The sequence below is a fragment of the Genypterus blacodes genome, unplaced genomic scaffold, assembly GCF_046128005.1.
Source record: "Genypterus blacodes isolate CSIRO-AG114 ecotype Tasmania unplaced genomic scaffold, CSIRO-AGI_Gbla_v1 ptg000147l_1, whole genome shotgun sequence".
NCBI lineage: Eukaryota > Metazoa > Chordata > Actinopteri > Ophidiiformes > Ophidiidae > Genypterus > Genypterus blacodes.
Window position 1 is genome coordinate 906,712 of NW_027466949.1, and position 23,881 is coordinate 930,592.

A 23,881-nucleotide genomic window follows, 5' to 3' on the forward strand; every position below is an offset into this window, starting at 1 on the left:
CCTGGCCGTGGAATGCTTAGACATCAGTTTATGGCTCCTGTTGGGACACAAAAAGCAGAGCTGTTTTACTCGGGGAGGGAAAATTCTCTTGTTGAATAAGAACTGAAAAATGGAAAACAGCAGATTCAGTTCCTCTCAGGTTTCAAGCCTTCCTGCCATTGTTTTCCAAGATGGCTGTCGCACAAAAGAGGAGCCAGGGTCAACTCCTATAAATTAGTTTCTGCACACAATGCAGCCTAAATACAGATTTTTTTAAACCCACTTCAAAGCCCAGGGCCCGACATCGGCGTCAGCTGACAGCGTTTCCATGAGTGGGTGCAAATATAGAAAAAAAAAAACCTCCATCTGATGATTTTAAAGAGTCAGACATCTTTACTTTGTGTTTTCCTTGTCCTTGTCTCCTGCCTCTTTTTAGATTCATTGTTCTTGTCACAACAATGGGCACTCGAGCGCTCTCCAAATAAGGCCGCTTTGGAGAGGTCGCTTCCTGGATCTGGAGAAATGTGATCCTCCAGAGGCTCCCAGCATCCATCCACTGAGACCAACTGGAGCTCGACTCATTTAGCAGAACGGCCTGAGAAGATCTGCTCTCACACATTTCAACACAAAGTATTTTTAGTAATGAGTGAGATCATTTGTGTGGATTGGTGACTTTATGTTTTGTGCAAAGGAGGAAAAAGTGAAAGGAGCGTTTCATTCACTTTATCTGTCTGAAGCCATCCGGCCAAGAAAATACACACTCAAACATTTGTTCCATAATTTATTCAGTATTGGTTACAATTGTTAAATCTGTGGGTCCCTTGTGTCAGATTAGTTTGATCCGGTTCACTCTGTCTGGTCTGGGCCCGGGGGCTATTGGACGTCCACTCTCCAGTCAGATGTACATCTTGGCCCAATCTCCTCCAGATCCCGCTGTTTTATGCCTCTTCAACCAAGCTGCTGGATCGACCGCTGAGACAGAGAGAATGCAGGAGGAGGACATGAGCAGAGAGAGACTGAAGGGTGGGTTCTCTCCCTCCAGCAGACCACCAAACACACTTCCTCCAAGCTTCTGTGTTATTTATGTGTGGAGAGCTCTGGCCTGTTTCTGCCCCAGGCTGCATAGTGCTTTTAGTGGGGATCCTCTCAGCCTCCCCCAGCCAGCTGGACATCACAGGGTGGAAATAAATACAATTTCTCCTGGAAGAGTCAGACAAGCCAGTTTGAAATTTTAAAAGGGTTTTTTAAGGGGGTTTGAATAACGGCGCTGGGAGACGAGCGGCCTCTACGCCGAGCCCGGCCGGATACTCGGATGTTAAGAGATCTCAGTTTTGTTGTGGTTTTATTTTTAGGAAGATCTTTTCAGACGTTTTCATTTAATAACACAACAATGAAAGGGAGACAAAGACCCGGGTGTCACTTTTCCGCCAAAAAGGACCAACACACCAGTCAAAACCCAAATATCTGGGTTGTTGAAGTGAAAGGTGTTGACTGGACTTCTTGCTAATTGAGGTATTCCATTTAGAGCCAAGCCCCCCATTTGTAAAAACAGGGGCGCTGGAGGTGAAACCCACACCTTCAGATAAATCCAGGAAGCATATTTGGAGTTCCTCCCACCGAGACATGATACACCATGTGTCTGCGACCATCGTTAGGGCCCGGGACATCCGTGGGTTTAGCCAAGATGTCATACTTTGGCTCCATTTGCTTGTCGGCAGTGATTTACCCCTATTGTTATGAGCCCTCCCCCCTTGATAAAGAAAAGACGATACCACCGAGGAGCTTGAGCGAGTTCCTACAGAAAAAAGGCCTTTTGAGAGACGCGGGAGTGTGTGTGTGTGTGTGTGTGTGTTTGTGGTTGAAACCACAGGGTTGACAGCCTGCGTGGAGGCCGCCTGGTCTGGCATCCGCCACCGGAAAAGGTCACGGCCCCCCTGAGTGGCATTTGGACTGTGACAGGAGTGACCCAGAAACCGTGTCGTCTCCTGTTCTCAGCGAGGGTCCGGAGCTGACACGTAACATCCACAGGCACGGGAACAGGCCGGCGGGCACGGACGGGTCGGACGAGGGGAAGAGCGGGGTGCCAGCCAGCCAGCGCGGGGTAAAGGAGAGGTAGAGGAGGGAAGGAGACGAGGGGAGGAAGGAGGGGGTGGTGGATGGTATCAGAGGCACTGATGACATTCTGCAAGATTAGAACTTTGTGGGAGGAAAATGTGACTCTGAAGGTAGACGGGGAAAGGTTAGACGCTCCAAACCGGAGGATTAGATTCAGTCAAAACAAACCTCGGCTCGCTCACCCGTCCGCTCGCCAGCCGTCTATTTGCGAGCACGGAGGCCTGATGAGAGCCGTCGCAAGCTTGTTATTATGAAATAAGTGCACTTAGGAGGAGGCGGGGCCAGGCATGCGGGGCTCGCGGTGGCCATGGAGATGAGTCTAGTCATTATGGGATGCGTCAACCGCAGGCTTTGATTGGTGCTGAGAGCAAATCTTGAATCCGGGGCTTAATCAGAACCGCTAATCCGCTTGATAAGAAAGGGTCTGGCCACCGCACGCTGCCCCCCCCTCGCTCATAAGAACCCTTGTATTTGTCAAAACAAGCCTCATGATCATTTATCACAGAGAAATAAATCCCCGCCAGATGAGGAGACTCCTCCATTATGTACAGACTTGTGCTTGATTTTTGGAAATATTTGAAAGAGCAGATGTGATTGGTTATTTTATTGAATTGTCGCCACTGGCAACATAATATTTTCGTGCAGGAAATCGGGGATAGAGGCAGAGGCGGTTGAGCCGGAGGAGCCGAGGGAATGAAGAAGCGAGGAGTGAGGAGGGAGAGAGGGGAGGGGAGGAGGCGGCGTCTGACTGGACTCAAAGCCTTTTTGCAATGCTTTATGGGTATTTTGTTGGGCCTTCGCCGCGTCGTGCAATTAACGGTTGGAGGCTGGAGGCGCGGTGCCAAATCCAGCGCTGCTCAGACAGAGAAATGTGAGCCGTTTATCACTTTTACAACTCATTTTCACCCCAAAAACACTTCGCTCGGGATACAAGCGCGCTGCCGCCTCGTCCTTGAGTCGCCGGCGACAAGTAAATATACAGTACACTTCCACCCACACACACATCTATACATGACGTATGGGAGGTCAGCCTGCCTGCCTGAGTGTGTGATGGATCCACCTATGGAACCTGTTGCTGCCAGAAAGCGTCACTGAAAACCTCCTCGCCCAGAGCCAACGGAGACGAGCACGAGGGTTCTTCTTTTTTTTTTTGTGCGCTCACACACTTAATACTGTAACTTCAGTGCATGACTCCTCTTGACAACATCTCCCGGGGTCCCACAGGGATCATCATCGGGTCACACAAGAGGGAAGACCTGAATGGAGCGACGTGATGTTGTCATTCAAACGCAATGGATCACTTGAACTCCATTGGCCTGTTGTAATGACCCTGTGTAAGGACCTGTAATGTGGTTTTCCCATCGGGCTCCAGGAGAAACTCTACGCCGGGGCCATTCAGGTGCGCCATAAAGTGCTTTTCACTTTCTGAGGACTTCCTGTCTCCAGTGGCGTTCTCCATTAACTCTTCGCAGCCACACAAGAGCCTCTTCTATTGGCTCAGACACTCTTTTATCGCCGGCGGTTACCCCCCCCCCCCCGGCAGGTACAGGGGCGCTCGGCGGCCCGCAGATAAGATAGAGCCGACGCCCGCCTGTCATTATTAGCAGATGAAGGCTATCGGAGGTATTGACGACGGTTAACACTCCTTGTTGAGAAACAAAGTTGGACTTGTGAGACGGTTCATGCACAAGGCTCTTATTGTGCGGGGGGGGCGAGATATGAAAACACACACATATACACACACACACACAAATAGCCTTATGTCAGGGCTCTCCTCCCCCTCCTCCCCCCTCCCTCCCCCGCTCCTCTTACTCCTGCTATTTATTCCGAGCAGCTGCAGTGATGAGCTGAAGCCACCAGCCAGTCGCTTTTCATCACTGCAGCCTCTGACTGCTAACAGGGACCAGCAGGGCCTACAAGTCCTGGAACCAGCAGATCCTCACTGAGGGACGACAGGATGTTACGTGTCATTCCTTGCACACACATACACACACTCTCACTGCTACTCTCTGTGCGGTCTCACACTCCTATTGCACACACTGATACTTTCTCATTCTGATCACCTGTGAACCTTTGTGTATGAAAACCCTGAGAGAAAAAATTTACTGACTGATTATGTTCCTCAATTTTTTGTTGTGTATAATCAAGAGTTTTCAGTCCATTTTCTCCTTTTATGAGGGCGATTATTTGTGTTTTAACAGTTAGAACACTTATTTAGCTGAAATTCTGCAGCTACACTAACAGGGATAAAAAAAAAATCAAAGAATTGTAACAATAATGTTTGGTCTAACCCTTGCAATTAATGAAGAAGGACATTAAGGCAATATATATATATATATATATATATATATATATTTATATATATATATATATATATATTTATATATATATATATATATATATTTTTACTAGTTTTTATTTGGTTAGATTTCATAACTTTTCATCATTAATAATAAAAACAATAATAACAGTGTGTTCCTGTGTGTGTTCTTGCCGGCTCCACTCTGATGGCGTCCACCTCTGTGTGTCTCCTTGATCTTCCCCCCCTGGAGACGTTCCGGGTGTAACTCCATCCCGGTGACACCAGTCCCCCTCTCCTCTTCCTCCCCTCTCCTCTTCGTCGGGGCCTTTTTGTGCCATTACATTGTTTTGAAAAACAAGTCGAGGTTTTAACTGCCACCCGAGACGATAATGGTCACCGATTCTATACTTTCAGTCATAATCTTCAAGTGGGCCGTGATTAATGATGTCACTGTGTGCGGGGTCCTTCAGGCCTCTGGCTGGATGACTGCATCTCTCTCTCTCTGTCCCTCTCTGTCTCTCTCTCTCTCTCTCTCTCTCTCTCTCTCTCTCTCTCTCTCTCTCTCTCTCTCTCTCTTACACACTTGCACTCACAGACATGTTAGAGATGCATATTATGAATCTCTCTCTCTCTCTGTCACACACTCATATACATACACACACACTCACACACACACAGGAAGCAGAGGCAGGCAACAAGTCCCCAGGTGCCCAGCATAATATTGACCCTATAATCCATCTTTATCGATTTGAACATCAGCGTGGCGGCCAAATACATGCATAAGAGGCTTTCTACCTGTGAGTAAATATGAGCCCGCAGTCTGCGGAGGTCACAGGCGCTGCGGCGGGACTGCAGGGGGGCGGGTGTGTGTGTGTGTGTGTGTGTGTGTGTGTGTGTGTGTGTGTGTGTGTGTGTGTGTGTGTGTGTGTGTGTGTGTGTGTGTGTGTGTGTGTGCGCGTGTGGACGGTGCGGAGCGTGAGAGAGGAGCAGACTATAGAGAGATGAAGAGGGAGCCCGGTCCACCTCCTCCTCCTCCTCTTCGTCACACATTTACTTTGGCTTCCAGAAGGGGTCGCCATCATGTAATAACAGTGCGCCCAAGGGTGGGAGATAGGGAGGGGGTCTCTCTCTCTCTCTCTCTCTCTCTCTCTCTCTCTCTCTCTCTCTCTCTCTCTCTCTCTCATTCTCTCTTTCTCTCAGAATATCAAACATTACTGCCAAGGAGAGAAAATGAAATTTATCAAAAACCAAATAAATTAATTAGCTGATTTAATGGCGCGCGCTATAGAACGCTGCATAATCATCAATAACGTTCAGCAATCTCACATTTTAACGCCCCCCCCCCCCCCCCCTTTCTATCTGCCACCCCCCCTCTCTCTCTCTCTCTCTTCCTCTCTCTCTCTCTGTTATTTACAGTTCCTGTGAAATGTCTCACTTTGCTGCTCTCGGCAAACCCAGAACATATTTCCAACATTTTTTTTAAAGCTTCCAAATAACTTCAAAAAGAAATCAAGACAACGATCACAATAAAATAAAAATAATAATAATAATAACGATAATAATAAATTCGGCGGCACAGACCGATAAATTGAGGCAATCGATAATCTCGCCGATGACCGTTCGTGAGTTCCGCCCTCTAATGCGAATAACGCGAGATTTATGCGCGGATCTCTCGGGTTCTCACGCTATAAAGTGCGATTATTTCAGAGGGAAACGCGGTCAAATGTTGACAACCTTGGGGGCCAATGAGACACAGGCGCCATAATGAGGAGGAAGGAGATGAGATCAGGCCCGGGGCTGCTTAATTAAATCTTAAGTGATTGAAATAAAGGTTGGAGGAGCTCAAGGCTTGACTAAACTCCGGCTATTTGCCTTTTTATTGCGCTTTATTTATTCTGCACTCACACACACACTCCTCCTCCTCCTCCTCTTCACCACTGGCCACTGCAATTTCCAGACTCTGCTATTTCCAAGCCCCTGTAGCTATGTTATTGGACTGCTGGCCCAATTATCATTTTTTACATCATTAAGATTGTGTGTGTGTGTGTGTTTCTATGTCTATGTGTGTTCCTATGTGTGTGTGCGTGTGATGGTGGGGGGGATCTGTCACTCATTTTTAAGAAGACAAGCACCGCTGGAGTGTGAACAAATCGCCCAAGCGCAAGAAGTCCTGAATCTCCCCCTGCTAGTTAAGAGTTTTGTTTCTGTTTTGAAGTTTAAAGATCAATCACGGATTTTTAATTCACAGCTTTATTCACTCAAACTGCGTTACTTTACTTTGTTTCCTGTCTGAACCCCTTCCTGTTAATTAGCTGAAGTTTTTGATGTTTTTCTAAACCCGACGAAACGTGTTGACATCTTTAAAAATCACGTCATATTTTTTAAAGATGAAATTATATGACGTCATTGTTTGTAGGCATCGAAATAAGCAGATAAATACAACAAAACGCGCCTCTGAGCCTCTTATTATTATTGTTTATGTTTAAGAAAGCGCTTTCTACGGGTAAATGACGTCATAAATGATGAACTGTATCTGTCTGTCCATCTGCCTGTCTGTAGAGTTTGTAACATTCCTGCAGGAGAAGTTGTTGATAATTTAAGAAAACACACGGAGAGACAGAGACACACACACACACAGGGAGAGAAAGAGAGAGAGAGAGAGAGAGAGAGAGAGAGAGAGAGAGAGAGAGAGAGAGGTTACCTATCATTAATTTGTTTTCTGTTCTGTTCGTTTCTGCGTTTATTTCCCGGATGTATACTTGTTTTTTTATCCTCATTATTTTATTTAATGGCCACTTTGAGTTTTTCCTGCATCAGCTGATATTTTGGTCAGAGATATAAAGTCAATAAATACATTAAAATAATAGGAGATATCTCATAACGTTGGTAATGATGTAAAAGCCTGTATGACCTTAAAAAAATTAAGATTAAGATAAACATTCAGATTCAGAGCCACAGAAACGCTCCAGAGTCAAACTGGGTGAAGCAGAGAAAACGTCTCACAAAAAGGAATTGAACGCCCATTTCTGCACGTAAACATGAGCAAAGTGTGTATAAAGAAACAACCTCAGTCAGCATTTGTGCGCGTGTGTATGCGCCGAAACCACAACACGTAAACGTGCGTCAAAGATGAAGTTTGCCCCTCACTTGATTATCTCTCACATCAACCCTGCCTGCTTTTATTATTATTTAAAAAAAACACACACACACTCACTCACACACACACTCTCTCTCACACACACACAGCCCGTCCTCCCTTCCAGAGAGCCTTTTCGCGGTGCTATAATAAAGCATTTTCCCTGGGCCCTTTATTGATCAGTCACTCTGAGCTAATGTAATTATCCTCATCAATAGAGGGACTGCAGGGAGAATCATTATGCGGCTGACATTGATAAATGATCAGCCAAATGCGGCCCTTTCTCTCCCAGGGACCCCCCTCCCGCCCCTGACCCGCTCGCGCAGGGCCCATACATGACGTAGCCATAGAAACACCTTATGGCAAGAAGAGAGAGGGAGAGGGGGGAGAGAGAGAGGAAGAGAGAGAGAAAAGTGCTGAAATGTTAAAAAAAAAGAGGAGGGCAACACACACACACACACACACGCACACACGCACGCACGCACACGCACGCACGCACACACACACACACACACATACACACACACAAAGCTGTCCCCCAAAGCAGAGCCATTTTTGGGGCGAGCCAGCTGCAGAGCGGGAGAGGACGAGTCCATTTTTACGACCGCCGTCCACCAAATCAGCACATTTAGGGGGAGGAGAAGAAGAAAGACAAACAAAACAAAAGAAGAAGAGGAAGAAGAAGACGAAACTTTTTCTTTTCTGCATCTTCCTCCCACACACACACACACACACACACGCATCTAAAAATACATATTTGCATCTCACACACACACACACACACAAACACACACTGTTCCCACTTTAACCAGAGGGAAGGATCCAATATCTAAGCGTTATTAACATGTTGCCTCTTTCCTAGCGCACACATACACACACACATGCTCTTTTCCAACAGTGTGTGCATGAGAGTGTGTGGACTTTTTTTTTTTTTAATATTGTTGCACGCGGGGAGGACCGACGTGTCTCTCATAGCATAGAGGAGCGCGGGGTTTGCATTGTGCAGCAGCAGTGCAGTGTGTGTGCGTATGTGTGTGTGTGTGTGTGTGTGTGAGTGTGTGTGTGTATGTGTGTGTGTGTGTGTGTGAGAGTGTGTGTGAGTGTGTGCGTGTATGTGTGTGTGTGTGTGTGTTGAATTTATTCCTTATTTTATTCGTGCAGCAGCGGGCCGGACTGGCTTTGACAGGGAGGAGATGAAGGGGAGGAGTTGTTTAGCTCGGCTGGATCATCCATCATCCCTGTCACACCGCATCGGCGAGAGGAAAGCAGCAGAGGCAATCTACCTTCTGTCTCATCGGGGGGAGGAAGAGGAGGAGGAGGGGGGGTGGGGGGAGGGAAGGAGGAAGAAAAGGCGGGGGGGGGGGAACTATTAATATTAAAATCCTCTCCATCCACAGTAATCCTCGCGTTTTCTCCCTTTTTCATCTGATAATCTCCACACAAATCGGAGGCTTCTTCTTCTTCATCTTCATCTTCTTCCCTTTTCTTCCTTCCGTTTTCTCCGCACAATAATGGCGCGTGGAGACTTTAGGAGGAAGGAAACAGTTTTATATCTTCGCTCCGCTTCCTTTAAACTCCAACAACCAGCAGCGACTCTGCGCCTGGTTTGGTCTATTTTTTTCCTTCTTGTTTTAAAATTAATAAAGCTGCAGATTTACAGTTTCATTCGTTATTTTTTTGTTGTATTCACAGATCAATGTGACGCCGGTTCGTTTCGGTGTAGTTGTTAAAAATACTCACGATTCTGCTATTAAAATGTGCAAAACCAGGCCATCACATAAGGGCCGCACACACACACACACACACACACACTAAGAGCGTTAAAGCAGCGTGTGTATTTGTGAGCTAAACATTGATTCATATATAATATTTTTTTAATGATGGCAAGGAAGCAAGCAGTAAAAATATAAAGTTAATACCCATATTAAAAAATAATATTAAGTAGAAATGAATTTTAAATGAACAATAAAGGCGTTTATATTTCATTGTAATTAATAAAATTGGGGTGAAATACTTTAGAAAATATTTAAGTTAACATTTAAAAAGCAAATATTCGCTTTTGATAGGAGTGAAACTGCGCTTTTGACTCTACAGGCCACAAGAACATAAAGAGAATAAAGCTCGGAAAATGCCTACAATTAATGTATTATTATTATTATTATTATTATTATTATTATTATTATTAACTGCCCGTGTGTTCTTTTTCATAGCTGCACCCAGAAAGCCTCAATCAGTTTTTGGAATATTAAAAATAAATAAAAATAAAAATAAAAATAATATATATCAAGCCGTGAAGCGCAGCAGAGCGAAAGTTTAAACTTTGTGTGAAGGACAGAAAATATTTCAGCCGGAGTGATGTCGTCATTTCTGGTTTCAGGCGCTGACTCGGATGGCCGCGGGCGAACACTGTAGCACAGACAGGAGAGAGAGCGCGAGCCTATCAAAGCCCGTCTGCGGGCTGCTGGGCCGCACTGCCACTTTACACCGACAGGCGGCGCTGCAAAACGGCACAAATCTCCACAGCGCTCACACACACATTAAACAGGAGGGTCAGTTAAGCACATTCTGGGGACAAATGTTTGCTCTATTGTTTAAAAACTGGAATTCTCATCTTAACCAAGATTATTATTATTATTATTATTATTATTATTATTATTATTATTATCATTATCATTATTATTATTATTATCATCATCATCATCATCAAACTGTTTAATGGAATATTGCTTTTCTTAAAATCTCATACCTTTGTATATTTTGTTCTTTATATTTAAGAATTAAAGGCCTTGTACTTTTTTATTTACAATCAAAACCCCGCTGACAATGAATCTTTAGGTGTAACAGTGAGATGTGCTGATGGTGACTCGGCTGTAATTTGCCCCTATCATTTGCATTTTACTGTTATTTATCATGTGAGGGACATTGTGAATTACCCTGGCAAAATATCTCTTCACAATAATTTATAATTGTCACTTTATGGAGGCGTTCAATAACCAAATGGGCTGGTTAGATAAATAAGCAGAAAAAAAACAAATTCTTAAAATTAAGACCAAATGATAATAATCATAATAATAATAATAATAATTGGGTCAGGGATATATGATCTTTTATAACACAGTTAATCACACAAAAATCTAACAAAAATCAAAAATGAAATATTTATTACAGCATTTGTGACTGAACACCTTTTAAACATTACGTCACAGTCCTCATACAAGTATTTAATGTATTTTTGACAAAGCTTAAGGGAGACGGCATCTTATCTTCTAGTGAGGAACACGTGCTGAAAAAGGAAGGAATTCATGGACATACAATATCAATGCCACAGCAGATCTGAAACTAGCAAAAACATTCTTTTTCAATTGAGGTAAACACATAGAATATCTAACATGAAACAATTAATAGACTGAACTCTGTACGAAGTTTGTTACAATATTCTCTCAGCTTTTTTCCCCCCCAAAAGCATTGAGTTCATAATTTAAGTTTTTTTTTCATTTTTTTTTTTCGTTTTAGGTTTTTTGGTGCATCAACCATCAAAAGCTTCTCCAGCGCCGCAGAATCAACCGTTGTCAGTACATTGTCCTTATGGCAAGAACGTCGATCCGCGGATGAAGAAGCGCCGTAGGATGTTGCTTTTCCACTATTAAGCTTCCTTCAATAAGGCTCTGACCAACGAGAGTCCAGGGTACAAAAAAATAAAATAATATTAAAATAAAAATGTATAAAACCAACACAATCCAGTGCTTGGGCAATTCAAACAAAGATTTTTTTTCCTTTAAAACCTACAGGGCAACATTCATTCGTGAACCAAAAAAATGAGGGGCATGACAAATGTCCAAACTGAATCTTCTGGAGAGATCCGGTGTCATTTAGCAGCCTTTTCCCATCATGCCCTGCTCTTATGGGGGACAGGACCTGATTGCCCTCTGTGGTTTGGAGCCTTTTTGAGATGTTCCATCTTCTTATTGTTTTTTTTCTTTTATAGTGCTGTGCTGCGAGACAGTTTCTCCTCCAGGAAGGAGCACACACAGTGTGAGAGAGAAAAGGTTAACCTTTAATTCTAAAACTAGCTCAGGAAACATAAACCATGTGATCAACGAAAAATGCACAAGTTTTAACTTAGTTATCTATACTTTTATACTACAGTAGTTATAACTCTTGGAGTCTTTTTGTTGTTTCTTTTTTAAATCTTCCAGAGTGATTTTATTTTCCAAGCGTTTGAGAGCGTCACGTGAAAGTGTACATGTTTATGACGATGTGTGTGTGTCGTGAAAGTGTGTGTGTGTGTGTGTGTGTGTGTGTGTGTGTGTTTGTGTGTGTGTGAGTGTGTTTTTTCTGGAGTGTGCGCCTCTGTCCGTTCTGCGCACACGTGTATGTCAACACATCCTCTCGTTGATCTTTACCAAAAGCCCCAAGACTTTACAAAGTGTTCTAAGCTTGGTCCTCCGTTTGGATGAAAGTAACAAAATTGACAAGTTAAAAAAAGAATCATCACAGCTCGTCTGGAATTCTGTTTCTTTAGTGTCTAATTCTGGTCAAAAGGGTTCGCTTTTATTCTTAAAAATAGTCTCAAAATAGGGTTTTGTTGTGGGCTGCTGCTTTTTTTTTTCTCTTTTCTTATAGTAGCTGCTGTTGACGTCATGGTAGCAAAGTTCCCTTTTACTATTGGGCGTGGATGTCCAGGCCTTGTCCTCCAGCACTGGGGTCAATGGGAGAGAGCAAGGGGGGTCTCTGTGCAGGCATGGTCATTCCCGGGTGTGGCGAGGGTCCTCCGTGCATCAGCATGGCGGGGTGAGGGTGGTGCGGGTGGTGCGGGTGGTGCGGATGGTGCGGGTGGTGCGGGTGGTGGTGGTGGTGGTGGTCGGGCAGGTACGGGTGGAGCGGGGGTCCGTGTCGGAGCTGCGAGGGGTGGGAGGTCATCTGGTGAGGTGGGGTGAAAGCGGGCGGGGCCATGCTCATGCCCATAGGACCACTCTGAGGTACGTACTCCCCTGGCATGCCTGGCAGACCTGACAGAGAGAGAGAGAGAGAGGGAGAGAGAGTTAAATACATTCACACAGACGATAAAACAACTTTCTAACATGTTCCTTCTCCATTAAAGCGCCTTAATTCAATTTGAACTCGAGATTTTTTATGACATTGCGCGAGTGACTGGGGCGGCATTCTGTTTCTGAGAGAGAGAGAGAGAAGAGAGAGAGAGAGAGAGAGAGAGAGAGAGAGAGAGAGAGAGAGAGAGAGAGAGAGAGAGAGAGAGAGAGAGAGAGAGAGCCATTACTGTGCCGGGGCTATTTTGGGCTATGGTGAGTGGTTTACAATGCCCAGTAGCGTTGTGGTCAGGTCTCAGGTTGGAAAATGATCCTCAGTCATCCAACAGACACTGTAGTCCTGGAGGATGTGAGGAAAACCAAGCAGCCGTATTGATGTGGAGAAGCGCTAATACTTTTACAAGTGGAACAGTCAATTCCCCAGCTGAATTTAGTGACACACCGTACAGGCTTCTTCCTCTCTCTCTCTCTCTCCCTCCCTCTCTCTCTCTCTCTCTCTCTCTCTCTCTCTCTCTCTCTCTCTCTCAGGGGAGAGGACGTGCCTCTGTGAACATATTTGATTTGGAATCCCTTAAAGAAGTTATTCAATAATTTAGGGACTGGGTTAACTAGCATTTGATGCTCGGGCGGCTGGAACCCGGAGCGGGAGTGTAGATTTAAGAGTGGAGCAGTGACGGCGAAAGAAGGAGAGAGGAGAGGACGAGACAAAGATAAAAGGAAGTAGAGGGAGAAAGGAAACGAGGGGGGTATGTTGATGTTGCTTGAGATGAAGGGTGGGACTCCTCTTCATATGTGTGGAGACCCCAGCATGCTGGCATCTCTCACACTGTGACAGGACCCCGGACACAGGGCCGCCTCAGCAGTGCCACTGTTTGGCTTCTCACAGGGCTGTTAGTTGTAATCAGAAAGAAAGAAGTAAGATGTGTGTGTGCATGTGTGTGCGGAGCCTGGGACGGGAGTATGGGAACAACGCTGGTTCTAGAGGCCCGGACCTTGGGGAGAGGCAAGTAAGAGCAGGGGTCCCGCTGGAGCCAGAGGGGCGGGGGGGGACCTGGGTGTTTGGGACCGGGTCTGGGCCGGCCTGCTTTGTAATGTGAACCCCTGGGGGATTAGGAGCTGTAAGGAGGAGGGGAGAGGTCGCGGCAAGGTCACTAGGCATGCTCGCTCTCCGCATTCCTCCACCTTAGTACACTGCAATTAAGAAATTACACTGGAGGGGAAGAGGAGGACAGAGGGGGGAGAGAGAGAGAGAAAGAGAGAGAGAGAGAGGGGAAGGAGAGAGAGAACACGACAGCTAAAGGCCGAGATTAATGGCCGATCTCATTGGTTGAAAGCTGTGCCATTTTCTAATACTCCCTTGTCCGTGTCAGTTCATTTCAAATGCACATGTTTGTCAGAGCGGGTCTCTTAAAACCTCACTACCGGGGTCATAAAACAAATAAATCATCACACGGGGGGGTCGGGTGGTGTGTGTGTTGGGGTGCGGTTGGTTCGCCCTCACCTCCGTCTAACCGAGAGCCGCCCCTGTTAAAAAGGCCCCGGCAGATGTTTCTGACACTGTAAGCTGCTAATCTCCACTCGTGTAAGCTGCAGTCATTCCGTTAAGTAGATCTGAGACCACCGCCCCCCCCGCTCCTTTATTAACAAGAGTGGTAAAACCATCTGAAGACAATAACTGAGGACAGACTGTCACTCTCTCTCTCTCTCTAGCTGTGCACTTGTGTTATGGCACAGCAGTCCCGCTCGATGGCTGGCCATAATTAAGTACCAAATATACCATATTGTGTGGCTGTGTAATCAAATCAAGAGAGGATAATATTCCTCTGTATTAAGCTATTAATGTAATTGGTCATGAAGCATAAAGTATGTTACGTAATTAAATAGTCTCAAAATTATATGGCCCTATATTAAGAATTAGCCAACCTGAGCAAATGTTGTCTCTGTGTGGCTGTTTTAGGGAACATTGCTTCCTGATTTTCATTTTTTTCCCCCCCTTGCCTTCCCTGCTGCCATTAGCAAAGACAGGAGGGGAGAGAGAGAGAGAGAGAGAGAGAGAGAGAGAGAGAGAGAGAGAAGAGAGAGAGAGAGAGAGAGAGAGAGAGAGAGAGAGAGGAAGTGAGGAGTAGAGGGGTGAAATGATCTCTGTCGGCTGAATCGCTGCCGTGACCCTTTGGAGAATCCAGTCTCCATTTACATATAAAGGGTTCTTTTAATCAAGGTAAGTGTTATTATATTGTGCCTCATTGGGCAAAGGGAGTTTGGGTGTTAAATAAAATCTCCTCTGCCCCGCCGCCTTTGGGAAGACATGTGTCTTGATTTTTCAAATGTCAGCAGCAGCAGCAGCAGAGGCAGAGCGGGGGCCAGCTTCATCAAGACCACCACCATTTAGCTGGATAAGGACAGTGTGTGTGTGTGTGTGTGTGTGTGTGCGTGTGCGTGTGCGTGAGAGGTAATGACACACACAGAGAGAGAGGGTGACAAAGTGTGTTATATGTGATGTGAGAGAGTCCCCTCCTTTGAGATGCAGCCATGCTTTACATCCCTTTAAATTCATCTCAATGTCTCTGTCTCTCTCTTGTCTGCGAGTTCTCAGGTCGTCCTCGCATTTGGAATCTCTCCCCCCCACCTTTAAATCGTCCCCCCTCCAGTAAAAAATAATCAAAACACACAGCAGACCCCCCCCCCCCTTCCTCCTCCTCCTCACCCTCATTCCTCCCTTTACACAGCTCCCCCCCTCCCTCCTCAGTGAAGAATCGCCCCGTGTCACCGGCGGCCCGTATATCTCGCTCAGGGACCGTAATGTACTGTGGTGTTCCCGTCTTTGCATATAAGATAATTTGGGCATCAATCCTTCCCCCAGACAGATTTATGTCACTCGGAGGACAGTTTCACTTCTCCTTCTTTATCGCTTCACTGGAGCCTGCTTAATTTCTCCCCGTCAGCCCCTTCCCCAGGAGATGTTATTTTTTCCCTAAATGTCCAACATTTGCATTGGCTGTCCCGGATGAGAAGAGCGATGGCGCTGTTGTTGATAAATAAATTTCGCCTCGCTGCCGCCGCCGTGCCAGGTTGTTGTTTCCCGTCCCTCTTCCCTCCCTCGTCTGTTGTCGTCGCCGTCGACTGGCGCCACAAGTCGGAGCCCCCTATCTCCAGGGGACGCCTACCCCCCCCTTTCCCCTCTTCCCAGTTCACCCTTGGCTACCTCTCTGCCCCTGAAAGCATCGCAGTCAAACTGATAGTTGTTGACGCTTGGGAGTAACATGGGGGGTGTATAATTATGGCCAGAGCGAGCGAGGGAGGGAGGGAGGGAGGGAGGGAGGGGTAATGAAGAGGTGAGAGAAGGAAAACCACACAAAAACAAACCACACAGCCCCAAAAGTGTCAAAAACAAAGGAAAAAGAGCCCAGTACTTACTTCCCCCTTTTCTTTGCGTTTTGCTTTACAAGTTGAAGGTTACATGTAGTGCCATTGCCCATCCATGCCCATATTCATCCCCATTCCACTCATAGGCCCTGGAAAGAAGAGATAAATGCCAGAGAAAGGGGTCAGCAGGAGGTAGAATCACAGAGAGGGTCAGACCCACCCAGAGCCAGAGAGGTTCAGATGGAAAACGGGAGGTGTGGCGTTGACATGAAACCCTTTTGTTGTTGTTATTGTGACTGTTTGTTATCTGTACTCTGGTATGTGAGAAGAAAGACAAGCAAAGCAAGCAAGGTGACAGTCAGAGGGAGGATGGAGGGAGTCTGTTAAGGAGTTAGAGTGGTGGTTGCACTCATTAGTGTTGTTAGTTTGACGTGTGGCCTTTACTCCGTGCTGAGATGACTTAAGTCCCATCATGCTTTAGACAAGAGCATCAGTGTGTTGTTGTCGTGGGTAAAACCGGTGACTGGTATCGCAGGCATGACGGAGGGAGGCGATGGTGGGGGAGGGGGGAGGGGTCCAGGCGAGGCGAGGCGAGGAACACTCACCGGCTGGTCGGATCCCCATGTGTTGCTGGCCGTCCAGCACGAAGCTGCCCATTGGCTGGCCCTCGGGACTGTACGCTGCTCCTTGGCTCACTGAAGGATCAAGAAGAAAACCTGATTGTAGTCAAAACGTGGACATGAAAAAGGGAGGGGGAGGGAGGAGAAGAAGAAGAAGAAGAAGAAGAAGAAGAGAAAACACACCAGACAATCAGCAATTGTCCCAGCTCCAGCCCAAACATACTGTAAGACATTGTGCTCGGTGTTTATGGACCGCACTGACTGACGCGTGGCATGCAAACACGCATACAGTAGGTCCTCACGCACATCAGCATGCGCACACACACGCACACAAACAGACACACACACACACACACACAAGTGTCATTCAAAACCACATTCACAGGAGGTGCATTGTTCTCTCAGAGAAGAAAGCATGCAGTTTGACAGGATGAGAAGCATTTCTGCCAAGACAGGCGATTCCCCCAGTCAGTGTTCAAATCAGGAGTCATTAGATAGCACGAACATTTACGCTTCACTACTTAGATAACTATTAATCCATCTCATTTGGAATTATTCACGATTCACCTGATTAGCAGTCGTACAAAAGGTTAGCTCCCTTTAGTGTAACGCAGAATCTACATCCGCGATCAATTCTCTCAATTGGCCTCAGCTGTTATTATCCACATAATGACGTAACGCGCTTAGCAGTGCATAGAAAACACTATTTACATTCAAAGACTGTAACAGTATTATTTGGTGTTAATCTGTAAAATCTGGAGAGATTAGGGGAAGCTGTTAGTCACGCTGTCTTTGTGGAGATCGCTGATTGCCACACATCAGTTGCACGCTGTGTAATACGCCGCACGAGTCGCGTCGCCCACATGTCAAAGCGCCAGCACGTGTGTCTTGCGCAATCGGTTTGTTGGGATAAATTACTTTTTTTTTTCTTCTTTTTTCCGTTAATTCCACAGTCGATGAAGCTCGGGGTTGGGGTGCGATATGGCAAACAACGTCTTATCAATTTCCTAATCTCCCGGCATTACCGTCTGAACATCAGAGATCAATAGCAGATATATAAAAACCCGTTCAAATCCCTCCTCAGGGCCAGAACTTAATTGATACTTGTAAAAATTAAATATTGACGTGCGCGAGGAGGAGGAGTGAGCCTGGTGTGTGAGCCGCTGCCCAAGAATCAAAACGGTGACGCTTCAGGGAATAAAACCGAGGCCCCGCCCCCTCTAAAATTAAAAACAAAACAGGCCCAAAAAAAAGATGGAGAAAGCTCATAAATTGCTGCGAGCGTTCCTGCTGCTCCTCTTGTGTCCAATTAGTAACTCGCAGATAGAGCGCTAATGCACCGCTCTCTCCACTTACACTGGGAACTCTCCAATTAGAGTCAATCAGCTAAACGAAACGCGTCTCATTGAGAAAACGGGGAGGAGGGCGAGGAAGAGGAAGAGGAGGGAGTTGAAAAGGAGGGAGGCGGCGGTGGGGGCGGTTTGGTTGGTTTGGCTTTGAAAAATTCCGGGGGGCTCGAGGCGTGATGTACATGCCAGGGAAGGAGTCTTTAAGTGGGGGGGGGGGGGGGGGGGGGGTGGAGAGGGGGCGATGTCATGCTGAGGAAGAGAGAGGGAGGGGAAGAAGATGCAGGGCTATACTGTATGTTGGCTGGCTTGCTCTCTTTCTGGATTGTTTTACCTGCTCGATTTGACTGGTCGATCATGGGCTGTACTATTCTTCTCCTGGCATTAATGAACCTGGGAGAGACAGAGAGAGAGAGAGAGAGGGAGGGAGAGAGAGAGAGAGAGAGAGAGAGGGGGAGGGAAGAGAGAGACAAACGTTAAATCACATTGCATTCATGGCACAGGCCGATTCGTCACAAAATGACAAGAAACAGTTTTGCCAGCATACCTCGCCGGCGAACACTAGCCGCCCGAGAGTCGCCCGCAAAACAAAAACGGCAACAAACAAAAGGGCGATTGTGAGGCGACTTGGGAACCCGGCGAGGGAAAACTTTTAATGTTCCTTATGATCTATTCCCCCCGCTTTTAATAAAGCTTTTGATTACGTTCGGTTGCTATGGGCACCGGGGAGACATTCCTCAAGTATTAAGTGCAGCCTGGGCACAGCGTGGCACATCTATCTGCCTCACACACACACTCACACACACACTGACACACACACACACAAAGCGCACCGACTTTATCCGTCCTGTATCCTGTCCTCCTCCAAAACAATGTTATTCCTGCAGGGTTATCGCCCAGCAGAATTTTAAAGTAAGCTTTAACTTACTGGATACAAATGGCTCCTTTCATTACTTTCCACCCCCCCACCCGTACCCTCTGTGGGACCCCCACTCCGGCTGCATTGTAGGGGGCTCTGCTCCCCTTCCAGCTGTCTAGAAATGAGGACCAGGCACGGCCACTCCGTGCTTTTCACGAGGTATTGTTATGTCAGCGAGCCCATCAATTAGGCTGTCTGAAGTTTTATCACCGCCACAGCGCCCAGTGAGTGCAGCTCCACAAAGCCCCCCCCCTCGCCCGGCCTCGCCCCTGTGGCTTTTCCACCGTAGAGCCTGGAGAGGTTATCCGGAGGTGACTGCCAGCCAGGGGGCGACCTATTCTAACGTGCATCTGCGCCTTTGGGCAGCGTCGAAAAAAGCCTGTTGCTCCGGCCGAGCGAGATCCCCACCTTACTTTCTTTCTTTCTTCCTCTTTTTCTATCCTCCGCTTCGCTCGCTTTCACGATACTAAACCAAAGGCTGCGCCGACACACACCGCAGGTACACACATGTGGTTGATATTAAAGAAGAGTTCAAAATCGTGGCGGAGCTGTCCAGCGCCGAGTCCATTGCCGTGTTCCAGCAAAGAAGAAAAAAAAAAGAAGAGGTAGAGAGAGAGAGAGAAAGAAAAAAGAGCCTGGCGTTCGGGGCCTCGGCACCATCAGCCCGGCGAAGGGACTGGTCATTAGAAGGGAGGGAGGGCTGGAACCAATTTGGGCTCCTAATCCCCCATGAAGCCCTGATACCTGCCCTCACCTTCTCCAATGAACTTAAACGGCTGTAATCTGCGCCGCTCAAAGTGACGCGGCTAAAGCGGACAAAACGCACGGTTGGGAAAAGAGAGACGCGGCGCTCATTTGCCAGGGGGCATCCAGAGTGCAGGTACGCAGGGGTGCCCTGGGCCCCCCGAGAGGAAAAGATGAAACACATCCATATGAGGAGGAGGAGGAGGGGAGGAGGAGGAGGAAGGAGCTGGACTGGAAGTTCTGCGATTGAAATCAGTGATTTGTGGTTGAACTGGCAGACGAGGGATTGACTTTTATTAAGTGTGAGAGTATTTTTGATAGAGCAAAAAAACAGAGAGACAAAAGCGTCCCTGGGTGTCTCACACCGCCAGAGACGCCCGAGACGCTGAGCAGGAGGAAGAGGAGCGTTCAGCATCAAAACCAGCTGAGGCGAGTAAACAGCTCCAAATCGCTCCACCAATCGCTCTCCCTCCTTCTTCTTCAGGGGCTCAAAATGCAACGTCTGCCAAAATACGTGTCCTGCTTTTCCCCCTCGCAAAAACACACACACACATGGAGGAGGAGGAGGAGGAGGAGCTGAAAATCACAACCACGTGCATTCTGAGTCATTCTGCGACTCTGTAACCATAAACACGTAGTATGGGGGAACGCTGGAGCCCAGGTGCCAGACTTGCCCGCTTAGTTCCTGGCAACTAGAAGAAGAAGAAACCCAAAGTTCAAATGTTCCCTAAACGCTGGCGTCCACACAGATATTCTGCCTGTGCGGTGCGGACAGGCGTATGGATACTCAAATATATTTCTCTGCGAGCTGTTTCTGAGATTGACCTGCAGCTTGTCGACACTCCCTCTTGGCTAACCACACACACACACGCACGTGCGTGCACACACACACCAACATGCACGCGTAACTTGAAGAGTCTGTTTTTATTCAGCCAAACAAGTTGCCACAGTAAAAGCGAGGTAATGTGGTGCACTGGATTGGAGTTAGGGTGTGTGTGTATGCATGTGTGTGTATGCATGTGTGTGTGTTGGGGCGGGGGGTTGACCAAGGGCCCCCCTCTCGTGGCCTTAGAGCACCTTTTATCAGTCTGAGTAAAGCCAATTGAGATTATCAGAGCCGGGCCTGATAACACTGTTTTCCCTCCACCCGTGAGCTGCTAATGGTGTGTGCTTAGAACAACACCGCCAAGAATCCTACTGAGATGAAGGCCGGGACAGGACGGAGGGACGGGACGGAGGGAGAAGGACAGAGGGGACGGATCCTTGAGGAGGACCCACGGGGACTACGCTATTCCCAACCGCTCGCTTAAAGTAAACGTGCGGCCGCAGCCTCCGTACAGGCCGTAGCAGAACCCTCCACCCGCCTTTTTATTATCTACATCTGGTGGTCGAGCTTATTACGGGCCTGCCTCTGCTCAGTGTTAGAGCGCAGAACACGGCAACGCGCACACACACACACACACACACACACACACACACACACACACACACACACACACACACACACACACACACACACGTACGCAGAGCGCCTCTCAGCATGAGAACTCCATGCTGTCTTCAAACAAATAATTAAAGGCGAGGTTAGGAGGTCGTGTGGAGGTCATTACTCGGGATACAGCGCAGAATGTGTACATTACTGCAGTGGGGGGAGGGGGGGGCTAGGGTGGGAGTGGGAGGGGGGCGACGAGAGACTACTGCTGTTTAATGTGGGCAACTGGCTTCTTCTTCTAGCCATTAAAAGGACTTAGAGGAAGAAGGAGAAACCTCCCCAGAAACAGCGCGTGCGTGCGTGCGTGCGTGCGTGCGTGTGTGTGTGTGTGTGATGTATGCCTATGTGCTATAGGAAATATAGCAGGCAGATATGAATGATGGATGGAGGGGGGGGCTACAGGGGATCCACTTGACACTGGGTCTCCACACAGGCTTGGATCAACAGGGCTGGGTAAGTTATATGTGAGGGGAGGGGGGTGGGGGGGTGGAGGGTGCCCGCTTAGGTGTTAAATACCCCGGCGAGAATACAATGTTATGCTATACTCAGAGGTGTGTGTATATGTGTGTGTGCGCGCTGAGGGATTCAGGCTATGGATCGGAAAGAGACAGGAGATAATCCAACTTTATGTGCTTTTATTCTGAGCGAAGAGGAAAGTATTTCGAGTCTGAAGCTGAAATCAGGTCAAGCTCGCCTGCCCGTCTGTCTGTCTGTCTGCCTGTCTTCCTGTCTGTCTGCCTGTTGTCCTCTTGTCTTCTCATGCTTCCTCGTCTGTCTGTCAGAAAGGCCTTGTTTCTGGTTAACTGACTTGCAGCCACACCTGGTAACTTGCTCCTGTTGTCAGCATTCCTTCCCTGAGAAATTGTCATGCCAAACCACCCTTGCCTGGAGCACGGCCAAGGCAGAGAGAGAGAGAGAGAGAGAGAGAGAGTGAGGCTGGTTGAGCCGGGCCAATCAGGAGCGGGGTCACTTGTTTGACGAGTTTGTGTTGAAAGAGAGCGACGGAGGCCGAGCCAGAGCGACGTACGTCTCTACGGGGAAGACGAGTGACGCTGCTGCTGCTGCTGCTGCTGCTGCTCCAAAACGTAAGCAGACCTGCCTGCAGCGCGTTTGAAGAAGAGGAGAAGGAGGAGGATTTTGCGGAACGTTCACAGAAAACTGTTGACAGTTTATTGCCTTCATGGCTGACCTGCACATGCCCACTGAGAGCCCATGCCAGGGGAGAGAGAGGGGAGGGGAAGATGGGGGGCGAGTTTCCGTTTGACAGTCAAATTCCTGGGCCCCACGAAGATTAGACGCAATGCAATCTCGAAAAGGAGAACGTGCTGAGCTCAATCGGCCGGCCGTCGCCCCCGTTTTTCGCCAACACGAGCGTCCTCTGGTTCCTATTACGGCTCATTGCTTCCATACTTCCGCTTCAGACAGAAATAAAGATTCCAAAACCCCCAGCGATTGAGTCAGAGGAATCAAAGGAGGAAGACTTCAGTTTGATCCCCTGCGTCCAAGAAAGAAAGAAAGAAAGAAAGAAAGAAAGAAAGAAAGAAAGAAAGAAAGAAAGAAAGAAAGAAAGAAAGAAAGAAAGAAAGAAAGAAAGAAAGAAAGAAAGAAAGAAAGACGAAGAAGGAAAAAAAAGGGAAGAGAGGAAGAAAAACAGCCAATGTCCTTTGACCAGGAAGTGCATGCAAATTAACCCCGAGAGGAGAGGAGGGTGTGTTTTGTATAAGCAAACACTAATTAGCGTCCAGTCAGACAGTGGGCCAGTCTGGGGCTACTGAACCTCCAACACTGATAATCTACTGTAGTGTCAACAACACTGATTGAATCGGTTCCCGTGGTTCCAGCGGGGCCCCTGTAGCTGTTTACAGCGCACCACCCGAGGATCTGCCGAGTCATCGTAAACCATCACAAAGGAGCTTTTGAACGCCACAGGATGGAGATATGGAAGGAGAGAGGAGAGACAGGAGAGAGGGGAAGAGTCCTCCTGCTCATCCCATCAGAGTTTTCCTCCCCCTTTCTCTCCCTCCTTCTGTCCTTTCTTCTCCTCCCTAAGTTAAAACAGGAGTCGGGAGACATAAGCCGGGCGAACATTACCTCACCGCCGTGTTTGATTTAGTGCAGATGTGAAGCGGAGCGAGGCGGGATCGTTTTTTAGCAGGACGTCAGAGAGGGCCCACGTTCAGGGCAACCACCGTGTTTACATAGTTCTACCTCTGTCTCTCTCTCTCTCCTTCGTGCTCTCTCTCTCTCTCTCACACACACACACTCCCTCCCACCCCCCCCACACACTCTTTTGTCTGCCTCTCAAAGGGGGACTGTTTCACCTCTCCTCCATGGACTCTCACTGACCTGTTTTTCTTCCCCCCCCCCTCTTTTTTTACGACTCCTCTCGTTGCTCCTTTTGTGGCATCCCCTCTCGGCCCTATAGGGGCGACGGTTGCAGCGCTCCGTCACTCGAGCCGTGGAAGGCAATCGCTCCGGAGAACCCGCCGAGCGCGAGTCATTAAGGCTCGAGTGGAAAATCAGACAAAGAATTATATATTTGTGTTGCAAACTGACACGATTTAACGAGCAGCTAATTAAAATAAATCAATAGCACTGCGGCAGGCTCCCTCTCTCCTTCTGTCTGTCTCTCTTTTCACACTGGCAGAGATGTTAAATACTGCAGTGCAGAGTGCAACGCCACATTACTGACGATTTAACCCTTCAACGGAGACAAAAACAGAACTTGTGCAGCCATTCTGCGCTTGCAAGGAAGACACAAACATAGACGTCTCTCCCTCTATTTACCCTCCACCTTGCACCTTCTCCCCCCCCCCCCCT

At 47.5% G+C, this 23,881-nt stretch overlaps 1 protein-coding gene across 8 annotated transcripts in view; it reads right to left on the reverse strand.

Moving 5' to 3' along the window:
- Positions 1–10,676: 10,676 nt before the first annotated feature.
- meis2a (Meis homeobox 2a) overlaps positions 10,677–23,881 on the reverse strand; it is a 78,001-nt gene continuing 64,796 nt past the window's right edge. For 3 of the 8 annotated variants that reach the window (XM_076165612.1, XM_076165611.1, XM_076165614.1), the window contains exons 10-12: positions 18,241–18,299; positions 16,546–16,656; positions 10,677–12,541 (exon numbers count right to left, since the gene is read on the reverse strand). In XM_076165612.1, coding sequence (XP_076021727.1) covers positions 12,195–12,541; positions 16,546–16,656; positions 18,241–18,299 — 517 coding nt within the window. In that variant the 3' untranslated portion in view covers positions 10,677–12,194. Of the gene's footprint in view, positions 12,542–15,991; positions 16,090–16,545; positions 16,657–18,240; positions 18,300–23,881 lie in introns of all 8 variants that reach the window. The other 5 variants (XM_076165618.1, XM_076165619.1, XM_076165616.1 and 2 more) reach the window with 3 other exon arrangements.